The 13,568-nt window shown below is 39.6% G+C and overlaps 1 protein-coding gene across 5 annotated transcripts in view; it reads left to right on the forward strand.

Annotated features, from left to right (window-relative positions):
* The window catches only part of Kcnip4 (potassium voltage-gated channel interacting protein 4), a 486,636-nt gene that overhangs the window by 369,563 nt on the left and 103,505 nt on the right, over nt 1–13,568 (forward strand). For 3 of the 5 annotated variants that reach the window (XM_038335455.1, XM_038335447.1, XM_038335465.1), the window contains exon 2: nt 5,772–5,896. In XM_038335455.1, the coding sequence (XP_038191383.1) occupies nt 5,772–5,896 (125 nt within the window). Of the gene's footprint in view, nt 1–4,208; nt 4,219–5,771; nt 5,897–13,568 lie in introns of those variants that run through there. The other 2 variants (XM_038335486.1, XM_038335476.1) reach the window with 2 other exon arrangements.

Consider the following 13,568-nt stretch of genomic DNA (forward strand, 5'->3'; position numbering starts at 1 on the left):
AAGTGCTGATGATTTCAAGGACCTTTTCTGGTGCCTTAAAAGAGGAACAGCTCTTTGGCAAGTCAAAGTCATGAAGAAGTACGAGCCAGTGTGGAATACAAGCGAACCCACAGACAGACCCCTGCAGTGTGGTTCCTTCTGAATATCACAGATGTTCACCCTATCATACAACTTAATTCAATTACCCTGACCCTCCAGCCTTAGGCCTTTTGTCTCAGATGTGGCATCTGCAAGTCTGTGACAGCAAGGAAATAAACTGTTCCCCATGGGTAGCGCAGTCAGACTGGCTGCATGGTATAAAGGTTGTGAGGTTAATGTGTTGTTTTGTTCTTCAACACTGGAAAGGTTGCAGGGTCTCCACAAGGTCAGACTCTGATTGAAGGGGTACTCACCAAAACCGATTAGACTCTCCTCCACTGCTGCTTATGCTGTATTTCTCAGAACAATGAGAAGGGAACACAGTGGTTTAAAGAGGACATTTTAGGTCAGCTGACATCCCACAGATCACAGTCTGAGAAGCTCTTCTCTAGGGAGAAGCTTGAGTTCACAGGACTCCAGAACAAAGGGAACTCTAACAGCAGCAAGAACAAGTCACTCACTAGCCATCCATTCACCAAATCATCGTGACTCCGGGGTAGCCATTGACCCAGAGGATACCCAGATGTGTAGAGCTGATCATGTGTTTAAGGAACCTACAAGGGAGACATCAAATGTGAATGAGTGACTTTGTCATGCTCTGCAGTTTCCAACCTTCCTAATGCTGCAACCCTTTAGTACAGTTTCTGATGTTGTCGTCAACTCCAGCCATAAAATTATTTTGTTGCTACTTCATAATTGCAATTTTGTCACTGTTATGACTTGTAATGTAAGTGTCTGATATGCAGAACATCAGTCTGATTTGTGACCCTCAAGGGGGTTTTAACCTGCAGGTTGAGAACTTCTGATATATATGCTAGATAGAGCTGCCTATGGGCCAGTCTGGACAGCTTTCAGAAAGGAGGCAGGAATGTTGAGTTAGACCTTTATAAACCTATATATTTTTAACAGCAATATAAAAGGAAGAGTGTTGTAGGTTGAAGAATTTACATTTACATGGTGTAAAGAAAAGGAATACACCTCACTATACAAAGTTGGAATCTTTCTACTTGACATCATCACCATGTATTAAGTCTGAACTGTAGTATTTATTTGTATTGGCATATCTAAGAACACAGCACAAATCAGGTCAGTAATCCACAACTACCTTGTGGAGCAACTTTTCGTACATCTCTTTATGCCACTCTCTTCCATCTATTTGAGTTTCCCACTAAAGCCCAGGCTAAGGTCAATACATAAATCAATGCCTATCCTTCTTTTCTGGCCTACTTTAGCTCCTCCCACTACATGATGTTAACACTACTTACTTACTTAAGAGTTTTATACTTTTCTTTACTTTTATGAATTTTATACATTTGTAAAATATGATGCCTTCTCTTCATTTCTCCCCTTTAACATCCTCAATATCTCTGTTAACATGATCCCTCCCAAGTTAAGATTGTTGTTCTTGCTGTTGTTTTAAATCTACCAAGTCTGACTATAGCTGCGCATATTACATAGATGTGGTTCTATCTACTGGAACATGAGAAAACTACCTGTGGACATATCTTCAATACGTAATGGTTCTCCTTCCACAAACAATTATCCAGTACCAAAAGATCTTTGAGAAGGGATGGGCATGGGGTTGATCTACCTCACCTATAATGGAATTTGCCATTTATTTTGTATTGGAAGTGTAAAGGTAACCACAGCTACTATGTGTTCAGGATTGCATGTAATGGGATAAGGGTGATAAAGATGCTTCCGTAGGCCTGAGTACTCAGCCTGTGATTCTCAACACTACAGCTCTTTACTGCCTACTGTCCACTGCCAAGGCTGAGAGCAGCTCAAGTCTATGGTGATAAACATAAATATTCTGAAGACAATTTGATAGATTGGTAATTTATAAAACTAATAATAGCAGATTTTACCCCATGGCACATATCTTCAAAAAATTGGGATTTTGACCAAGATTACAATATCAGGCATGAAATTCTGCCCTGTGGGACAGACCTCAATCTGAAATAATAAGAAAGCCATGCTTCCTTGTAACAGTTGCCAAGTATTGCATCAGTGTGCATATCTTGCCTGGTAGGTCAATATTGCAGCATGCAGGGTGAAGTGCTGGGTAAGATAACCGATGTCTCATCTTCCCCAGAACCCTAAATAACACCCCCATGGCATGGGGATAGATCGCCACCAGGGAGGACCTTTTTGCTTAGTTTATGCTTGGTTTCTCTTCAGTATCCTGGTATCTTCAGCAAAGGGTGTTTACCTTGTCTATTATGGTGGCTAATAAAGACAATAGCACTAGCCTGTGTTGTTTAAGAACTGCTGGAGGCCCGCTGCTCAATGATTCATATGGAGGTTTCCCATGTCTTTTATTGTAATTTTCATTTAATAACCATGTCTTCTGGGAGGGACATTGTCCACACATGTGAGATAATTCTGTTCACTTTTTAGTTGCATTTTTAAATTACCTTACTGATTATCTGTTGATAGATATTTAGGTTGATTTGATTTCCTAGATATTATAAATAGAGCCTGAATGAACATTGATGTGAAAGTGTCTCTGTAGTGCGATAGAAACTCCATTGGTTATATGTCTAGGAGTAATATACCTGTGCCATATTGTAGTTCCTTTCCATTATTATTATTATTATTATTATTATTATTATTATTATTATCTCTTAGGATTACTCATTTTGGGTTCTTATGTGTCATGTCTACACATATGTGTGTGCAACAAATCATGTCTTGTGCCTGCAGAGTTCAGAGGAGAATGTCTGATTCCCCTGGAACTGGAGTTATGTATGGTTCTGAGCTTTCAAGTGGGTGCTGGGGACTTAACTGTGGTTCTCTGTAAGGGCATCAAGTACTTTTTAAGTGCTGACCTATCTATCCATCCCTTTATATGATAGCTCTTTCTAGATTTTAAAAAAACATCAGACTATTATTTAAAGTAACTGTGCTAGCTCACACTTCCAGCAACGGCATATAGATGTTTTCCTTTACAGGGCTAGAAAAATGGTCCCTGTTGTAAGAGTATTTGCTGTTCTTGTGGAGGGTCCACTTTTGGGTCTCAGGACACACATGGTGGCTTATGGCTGTCCATAGCTCCAGCTTTGGAGGATACTGCAGACATGCAGGGACAAGACATGCACATGATGAGCCATAATAAATAAGTCATTAAAAGGAAAAAGTACTTCTACTTTGCCATGTCCATACCAGAATTTGTTGTGATTTGTATTAATGATGATAATTTTTCAACTTGGGGTGAGAAAGAATCTTAAAGTGGGTTTATTTTTCATTTCACTGAAATCTTCTTTTGAGAATTTTCTATTCCACCCATAGACTATATTTTAGTGTTATTTATATTCTTAATGTTTAGGTGAAAATTTTGTTTTCATGTGTATATTCCTGACACTCCTCCTCTGACAGATGAATAGCTGACAAAAATTCTCTGACATTCTGTGAGCTGTCTAATGATTCACTTCTCAGTTTCCTTTGATGTATGGCTTTTTTAGTTACATGGGAAGACATTTTTGATTTGTGATCTTATTTACCATGCTACCAGATACTTATTCAGGAAGTCCTTACATATCCCTGCCTACAAGTCGAAATTTGATAAATAAATATAAAGATGGGTTTCTACTAATGTCTGGAACAAGACAAAGGTGTCCATTCTCTCAACTCCTCTCCACCACAGTGCTTGAAACTGTCGCGGGAGCAATAGACAAGAGAAGGAAACAAAAACAAAACAAAAAACCTAACACAAATAGAACAGAGGCAATCTAGGTATCCCTATTTAAAGATGATTTGATTCTTAGTATAAAAGAATCCCCTAAAAATCTCCCTTTGAGGTTGATAAATTATTTCAGCAAGTGTCAGAATATAAAATTAACACAAAATCAGCAACCTTCCTATAAACCAATGTCAAACAGACTGAGAACTAAATCAGGAAAACAAACTCATCCACAATACCCACAGAAAAGCAAATTATGTAGGGATAATGAATATTTGTTAGTACCTCCTGTCATTTAATTGAAAAGGACACCCATGGCACACTTTTGTTCCATTGCCAATATTGGTTTCCTGCAAACACTTGAGAGCAAGACTTAGGAGGTGGCTCAGTTTCTCCGGGTCCTCCACTCCCTACTGGCAGCTTTCCCTCTGCCCCTCCCATGGCCTCAGTGTACAGGAGGACATGCTCCAGGCAACACTCTTTGTGTCACTCACTGATGGTTCATCTTTGGATAACAGCTGCATGTCTAATCTGTAGCCAATGACTAAAGCTTTCCAGCTGAAATATTGTGGGGTGTGGACTAGGCTTGAATAGAGAATATTCCCTCATGGCTCCATCCCATCCTCTACTGAAAAGATATTGGACTAAGTATCTTAAGAGTTCTATCCTTTAAGGCATGAGCACCCCTATTATACCCAGAATCCTTCAGATTTGTGCTTAATATGCTATTCTAAAAGCACACACAATATGAGATATTGCTTGAGGGTGGAACATTTCGTCTCGACAAATCTTTGGCTCGATTATATTATAAAAAGCCAAACAGGATTCAGTTTGCAGTTATGAAAACTGATATATTAAAAAAGAAGATATATTACATTATTTTATTCTAAAATTTCATTGAAGTATATAGCAATTCCCCATCATATTGGCACAAAACATTTTTTAATGCAAAATATCTTTGATAAATTGCCATGTATATATAGTCACAGGGTAAGATACAAAAGTATAATAACACTCTCTAAATTGTCTGCATTTACTGGACAACACACTAGTTGCAAGTACCTCGAGGCCCCAGTCTTTCCAGCAAAATGTAGAAGGCTGGTGTTTAGCCAGTCCAACTGGCTTCTGTTGCTTTGCCTTCCTCAGTACCTGGTCTGAACATTTCATTTGTAAAACTACTCCTCCCTCCCAAAAGATCCCCAACTTTTTTAAATAGAACCCTCAGAAAGTATAAGAGAGTCCCCCATGTTGTATTCAGGATATGTAATATTCTAGAGATTTTTTTTTATTTTTATTAAAAATTTCCGCCTCCTCCCCGCCTCCCATTTACTCCTCCCCCCTCCATTCCCCCTCCCTCTCCTGACCAAAGAGCAGTAAAGGTTCCCTTCCCTGTGGGAAGTCCAAGTTCCTCTCCCCTCCATCCAGGTCCAGGAAGGTGAGCATCCAAACAGGCTAGCCCCCACCCCCCCAAAGCCATCTAGGGATTTTTTTATACAACACATCTATATTTAAAACTCGGGAGGCAGAGGCAGGCAGATCTCTGAGTTCGAGGCCAGCCTGGTCTACAAGAGCTAGCTCCAGGACAGGCTCTAGAAACTACAGGGAAACCCTGTCTCGAAAAAAAAAAAAAAACTAGTACTCGATATGCAAACACAAATTTGAGGTTGTTGCTGATTCTTGTACATTTTGAGCTGTTTGGGGAAAATGCTAGAATTGTAAAATTTACCTTGCTCAATAGAGCAAATGTTTAAGGGAAATGGGTCAGCAATGTCGTGGTTGAATTTGGTGAAGTCTGAGAAACAGAGGCTGTTACTGTCAGGGTGATGATCCTTTGTGGAGGTTCAAGTCTTGGAATTCTGGGAAACACTTTGTCCTATGTTTCTGTGTTGTTCATTCCCGGTCCAAGGGAGCAGCAATTAGGCTTAAGTCTCTCTCTGGTTTTCCTCCGCAGACAGCGTGGAAGATGAACTGGAAATGGCCACGGTCAGGCATCGGCCTGAAGCATTGGAACTGCTGGAAGCCCAGAGCAAATTCACCAAGAAAGAGCTTCAGATTCTTTACAGAGGGTTTAAAAACGTAAGAACTTTCTTTGTGACCTCGCCTTTACCCACTTCTCAGGGGAATCACTCAAAAATGATTGTGTGAGGGGTTGGGGACACACTGTCCTGTGAAAACCCAAAGCCTGTGTACGCTCTTCCTCATCTCTCCTCAATTTGAATACAGTCAATACCCACTGGGACTTTGATTGACTTTGACAAGCCAAGGCTTGTAGAATTTAATTGACTGTTAGACAAAGATGGGTACTAAAAAGTGTTTCCTTAATTTAATTCTTTTGTTGGGACTTGTCTTCTTCTTCAGGTGGAATGGGAGCATTTCAATAAGCGCTTCCTTTTTTACCTGCAAACTACTTTATGCTGATAAAATATTATTTGAGGCCACAGAAAGACCTCAAAACAAACCAAAGATACATTTTAGTGGCTGAGGCAGAAATCAGCAGCAGGATGTCTAGATTCAGAGTCCGTGTGAGAAAAGGCTAGAAGAGAAACTGCAAACGACTGTCAAAGAGCCTTGTGAAATCTAAATGAGATTCTTAGCCTTTCTTTGGTCAAATGAAACATCGGTGAAAGATTAAAAATCTCTCTCTTCCTCCCTGTCTCCCTCCCTCTCTCTCTCTCTTCATGTATGTTTGTGTGTCTTCACATGCATTTGTCCATCTGTGAGCATGCATGGGGAACAGAGTTTAAGCTTGTGTTTCTTTTCTTAGATGCCATTCAACTTATTTTCCGAGACAAGGTCTAACTTGTCTAGAGCTTACCAAGGTGGATAGTCTCCTGGTCAGCAAGCTCAGATGTCCTCCTGTAGTCACTTCCTCCTGTATTAGGAGCACAAGTGTGCATCGTCACATCCAGAATCTTCAAAAAGGATTCTAGGGATCAAACTGGTCCTCAAGATTTCAAGCCAAGCAATTTACTAACTCACTATCTTCCTAGCCCACTAAGCCACAAACCTCTCTTTGTGTGAGCATGAGTGTGTGTGTGTGTGTGTATGTGTGTGTGTGTGTGTGTGTTGTATGTGTGTGCGTGTGCACACATGTGTGTACGATAAGTGTGTGGCCTCCTCTTTCACTAAAACATTTCTGGTATATACTGGTCCTCTGGGGAATAAAAAGTATATGGAATTGTAGGTGGAATTTTTTTATTGATTTTTGTTGAACTCTGCATTTTTCTCTGCTCTCCTCCTTGCCTCTCCCCTCCCCGCCTCTCTCCTCCCCTTCAACCTTCTCCCAAGGTCCCCATGTTCCCAATTTACTCAGTAGATCTTGTAGGTAGAATTTGATAGAGAACAGTAAACAATCTTTACAAATGAACCAGTATCTGCTATTTATAATTCTGTTTGGAGAAACCTTAATGTACATCTCTTGACAAAGATTAGTTGTTTAGAAGGTTTGACCTCCTCATTCTTCTCCAGTGTTTTGAATTCAAATTTGGTTTCATCAAATGAATGACTATCATTTTTTCTTTGATTATTTCTTTCAGTCTGTGCTAGTCGTCTGTACTCATGTTTATGAATAATGTTTTCAAGGTTAAAGGAAACAAAAATATCCAATACTTGACTTACAGATTGGAGCTTGTTCACTAATTCCATTTCTAGGACTGGGAAAACTACTGGGTTTTATTATTTGTAGAAGAAAATACTGTCAATCAATCCAAACCTCATGGGCTAGCAGGTTGTCATGGAGTGCAGTTGTCTTTGATCCTAATGTGCATGTGACTACCCTTCCAGATGCATCATGGGCACTGAAAAGGATCAGGCTAAAGCTCAATGTCACAGACTCTTCAGAAGCCAGAGAGAGCATGCTGTCTTTAAAGAGTTCACAGTCTGAGGAGAGTGTGAAGCTTACTCTACTCTGAAATTTGAAAATTTTGAAAACTGCTTCCTCTAAATCACCAAGCGCTTAAGCATTCAATTGCACATCAGTCGAGCATATATTTTGATCTTATACACATATAAAGCAACAGAGGTCCTATAGGTGTTTTTTCTTGTCTTTCTATAGTTTTGAGGCTTCCAAGTTGGACTACAAAGCAGTTATTTTCACCAGGATGTTTTCCATACACTCTTCATTATTAGTCCTCTCCCTCTGCTCCCCTCTTTCTACCCTCTGTCCTCTCAAGCTAGGCTCCCTCCTGTCCTAACTGGCTCCCCTTCTGCTTTCATGGCATGTGCATTCTATTGCCCTGTGTGCTTTTTAAAATCTGCTTTCAATAATCATTTATCACCTCTCTGCCCTTGCACGTTCCTTTTTCCAGTTTCATGACTTTCACTTCGCAACACACATACATACACATGTGTGTGTGTATATATGTATATATACATACATATTTAATCTCACTATATATAAACTATATTGAAATCTAGCATCTGTATATAGAAAGAATAAAGTAATTATCTATCTGAGCTTGGGATACTTTCCTTAAGGTAATAGTTTCCAATTCCAACCATTTTACTATAAACTTTATTTTCACTTATATTTTATATCTACAAAATTCTATTGTGTGTAGACCCCACATTCTTCGTATCCATTCACCTGTTGGTAGACAGACTGATTCCATTCCCTGAGTATTATGAAGGGTATAGGAGTAAACATGGGTATTCTATTACCTCTGGGTTGACTTAGAGTCCTTTATGTATATACCCAGGAATGTTTATGTTCCTATGAATATTAAGTAAGAGGTCATTTACCTCACATCCTTATTTGTTATCAGTTGCTATATATATAAAATACAGGGTGTCAGAGTTCTAATATTTGCTTTATTCATGGATAAGTATATAAAAATCATTCCATGCAAGTATCAGGGTTTGTTTTCATGATTCTTCTAAGAGCTGCCAATTCAGTTCATTGGAACATTGATTAATGAGAAGAGCTGAAGTTTTGTTACTGGATTTTTAAACTATATTATATATTATAGATTAAGTTCATCTTTTTGAGATGAAATGGTACATATTTGTCTTATCCTATGGTTTACCTCTTTCTCTGCTGGGAGTTTCCCTTGATGCATAGAAACCTTTCTTTAAAAATATAATCCTATTTACCAGTTCTCTGTGTGTGTGTGCTTGTGTGTATGTGTGTGTGCATGTGTGTGCATGCATGTGCATGTTTGTGCATGTATTGTGTTCTTTGTGTGTGATGTTTGCTCATGAGGGTATGGATGCACATGCCCATGCATGTGAATACAGGTGCCATAGCAGAATGCCATATGCTTTTCTACATCCTTACCACATTCCTGTACTGAGGCATGTTCCCTTTCTAAACTGGATCCTTGCCATTTTGGCTGCCTAGCCAAAAGCTCTTGGAATCTGTCAACCTCTCCAACAGTGGAGTTACCAGCACTAGAAGCTGTGTCCAGCTCTCTTTTTGTTGTTAGTTATATTTTATTGGTTTTTATTGATCTCTACAATTTTCTCTGCTCCCCTCCCTTCCACATGGATGACTAGGATTCATACTTAACTGATGCTGACACAGAAAGATCTTTCTTACTGACTGATCTATCATCCCAGCTCTCTATTCACCAATTCTTTATGATTATTTCCTTTGTCATTGGATCCTTTTCAGAACATTCTTGTCTATGCTTATCCTAGATTATATATTAAAATGTTTGATATAATTTGAACTCATTTTTTCAGGGTGAAAGATATAAATCCAAATCACTCTTCGGCTTTGGAACATTAAGGATTTGTTGCTGTTGTTTTCGCTTTATTAATGCATGGAGAGTTTCATGCGGTACATTTCTACTATAACTCTGCTTAGACACACCTTTCCTTCCCTACCCACTCAACTTCAAGTACTCTTCTTGATTGTTTTAACCTATTATGTCCAATCTGTGTTTGCCTAAATAGTCTTGTGGTTAGAACCTGCCTTAGAATATGGTCAACATTCTAGGAGTCACACCATTAAGAAAATTGACCCTCCTTCCCTCGGCAGCTTCCAAATGCCAACAGGTCTTCAGTTAGGGGTGCAACCTCATGTTCACATCTGTTCTCTATGATGACATTTTACTTGACTTGAGCTTTCCAAGGCCTTGTACATGCTATAACAATCACTTTGAATTCATATGCTCAGCTATCCTACTGTGATTGGACAATACTGTTTTCACAGAGATAGTCACTACCTCTGGCTATTATAATTTTTCCTTCCCCTTCCTCAAAGATCCATGACTCTTTGGGGGGTATTTGAGATATATAGCCCATTTAGTGGAGTCTCTTATCCTTTTCAGGTTGTTCAGTTGAGGATCTCAGCTTCTATGTTAAGGGTGCAGAGAATGTATTGGCTTAGGGATATAGTAATGTCATTACAAGTTGTTTTAACACTATGCCCAGAATAGCAGTAGTTGGTTCTCTTTTAGGGCCTGTGACCTATCTAGACACAGATTCTTGGCATTGGCATTTCCAGTTACCTCACAAAGTAGGCCTATGATTCAAGTACAGAATTTAGTTACTCCCATGACATTTAATCAATTATTGCACTAGTGTGAATATATTGTCATGGCGGTTGTTGTAGCTTGAAGGTTTCACAACTGCTTAAGAACAAAGAATATATTTAACCTATGATAGTGTGCAAAGAACCATACAACACTATGAAAACTAGACAGTAGGAATAAATCTTATGGGTAAGTATCCCATTGATGTTTTTCATGTTCTGTGACTCAAGTATATGATGTCTTTATCAATAAAATCTTATAATACAGTTCTGGAGGATAACCAAGTACCAGAGATAGCTGGGCATATAAGGAAGACCACAGGCTAATAACTCAAAAGAACAAGTTTGCCTGGTACTAGGGTCTTGTTATCTAGTTTTCTCAATATCACCAGAATTTATTGAAGAAGCTTCCTTTTATTGATATTTGTTGGTAATTTTGTAAAAACAATTGTTGGCTGTTTCCTTGTGGTTTAATTTCTGGATCCTGCATTCAATTGGGCTGATATACAAGCTTTACACGCACTAGTAGGTATGGGTATTCTTTTTTTTTTATTAAAGATTTCCATCTCCTCCCCCTTCCCTCCCCTCCCTTCCACCCATACCCCCACTCCACCCCTCTCCAAGACAAAGAGCCATCAGGGTTCCCTTCACTATGTTAAATCCAAGGTCCTCCCAGCTCCCCCTAAGTCCAGGAAGGTGAGCAACCAAACTGACAAGGCTCACAGTGAGCCCGTCCATGCTGTAGAGGTCATGTTCATTGCCATTGTCCTTGGTCTCTCAGTCCTCCTCCACCGTCAGCCACATTCAGAGAGTCCGGTTTGGTCCCCTGTTCCATCAGTCCCATTCCAACTGGACTTGGTGGTCTCCCGTTAGATCTGTCCCACTGTCTCAATGGGTAAACACACTCTTCACGGTCCTGACTTCCTTGCTCATAATCTCCCTCCTTTTGCTCCTCATCAGGACCTTGGGATCTCAGTCCGGTCTTGGGATCTCAGTCTTGGGATCTATGTGGGGCTCTGTCATTTTCTCCATCCAATGCCAGGTGAAGGTTCTATGGTATATCACCATAGGTATGGGTATTCTTGACGTTTCAAAGTAAGTTGCTATGAATATTTCCCAAACCTGTGTCTGAAAGTTCCAATTTCAAATTCTATAGAAAGCTATTGGTCTGGCGAGGTCTTTGTCAACTAGACACAAATTATAGTCATCTGAGAGAAGGAAGCATCAAGTGAGAAAATGTTTCCATAATATCAGGCTGTTGGAAAACCTGTTGGGTATTTTCTTAATTAGTTATTGAGGATTCAGTTCATGTTGGATTGAGCCACCTTTGAGTTAGGAGTCCTAGGTCCTATAAGAAATCAGGATAAATAAACCATGAAGAGCAACTCAATAGAGAGCATTCTTCCATCGCTTCTTAATTGGTTCCTGCCTTCATGTTCCTACCCTGCTTGAGTTTCTGTCCTAATTTCTTTCAGCAATGAACCATTGAGGTGGAATCATAGGCCAAATAAATCCATTCTTCTCCAAGAGACTTTTGGTTATGGTGTTTTCTCACAGCACAATAACTCTAACTAAGGCAGCTATGATGCTCAGAGTCATCTGTCTTAACCGCTGCCTTTGTGTAACATCACAGAGGCCGAGTAAAATCTTTGTTCTTCCTTGATATGAACAAGAAATAGTTACTAAGAGCATTCTGCTGGACTCATTAGAATCTTTTCCTAATGTACAATCATAATCTTTTGTTAGGGTACAGTCATACTTATTTCATACAGCAGCCCATCATCTGCCTGAATGTATTGATTCTGTATTTAGACACTTTTGGTTGGCCTTCTGAGTGCTTCTTCAGGAAAACTACTTAAGCTTCAAAATTTACATCATCTATTTTCTCCTGGGCCTATGTGACTGTCTAGGGCAGAACTAAGAAGTAGATGGCCACCATATCCATAGAAACATAGTTAAAAGGAACATTGAAATGTATTTTGCCAAGATACACAACCAGCCATGTATCTTTTCAGTTTCTATACAACCGTGCCAATATATCTGAGAATGACTTAGAAGCAGAAGGTGACCTATCTAGTGATCAGGGTATGCCCAGGGGATCAGAGATAAAGAGGATAGAACAGGTAGCATCAGGGGGTCTTTCATAAGTTTTGTCTAATGTCAAGCAAGTTCTGTAATAAGTACAGTATTTATAACTCTGTCTAGGGGGTTAGGGGACTAAGGCAACTGAAAACTATCATATAATGGGACAAAGTCAACAGAAAGTTAATCAGTGCTGCCCAAGAGGAACACCGAATATTTCAAGTGCTTCAAAGACCAAGTATACCTCAGCCTTTTGATAATAACCATAGCAAAGAAAAAGGGATTTCCAGGATTCAAGGTAGCAGGTTCCACCAAGGGCTTGACCCCAAGCCCTACTTGCTCTGTTAAGCAGTTCATGATTTTACAGGATGAACTGTGCTCCTTCTCCATAAATCAGGACCTCAGGGAAAAGTTCCTACAGCCTAGGCTCCCAGCTATTACTGGTTCTGCCAAACACATTTCTGATTTTGAGGAGCTATGTTCCTTCAGACATCAGGACTTCAGAGAAAACTGTGGATCAGCATTGCTTCCAATAGGAAGTTTCTATTTGGTGGGGAAGGATGTTGGGGGGGGGGGGCGCACACAGTATCTGAAATTTTAGCCTGTGGTCTCTGGGTCTATTGTTCATGGGCCTGTAGTGAGTCAGAACATTTGATTGGAAGGATACAGTGGAGTCAAGCTGCTCACTTAATGTCTGCAGGAAGCAGTGAGAAGTAGTAAGGGCAAGGGACAAGTCGCACCCTTCACTAGTGGTCTGCTTGCACCCATTCCTAATGGTCCATTCAAGATGAAATTATCAAGGGATTAATTTAGCACTTTCATGATCCAGTCACCTCAGAGTTGTTAGCTGGATTCAAGCATTCAACACATGAGTCTTCATAGAGGACTTTATACCCAGACCAAAATAACATATAGCGATGAGGACTTGAATAAGGCAGGTAAGAGATTTCCTACTTACACATCCCTCTATATGCCTCAGGAAGAAATGATGGTGTCGACGATGGTAGAAAACGCTGATAGCAACATACAGATGGGAATATTATGAGAAATGTTAAGCCTTAGCCAAAAAGTCAATACAGATAAGATTAATCACAGAATAAAACTTTATAGATGTGTTCACTTCAAATTTCTAGCAATTTCTCATTTTTTCTCATAAATGTCATAAAAATACCTTTTAAAGAACAGCGGCTG

Source organism: Arvicola amphibius, chromosome 1, assembly GCF_903992535.2.
Source record: "Arvicola amphibius chromosome 1, mArvAmp1.2, whole genome shotgun sequence".
In the NCBI taxonomy this organism is placed as follows: Eukaryota; Metazoa; Chordata; class Mammalia; order Rodentia; family Cricetidae; genus Arvicola; species Arvicola amphibius.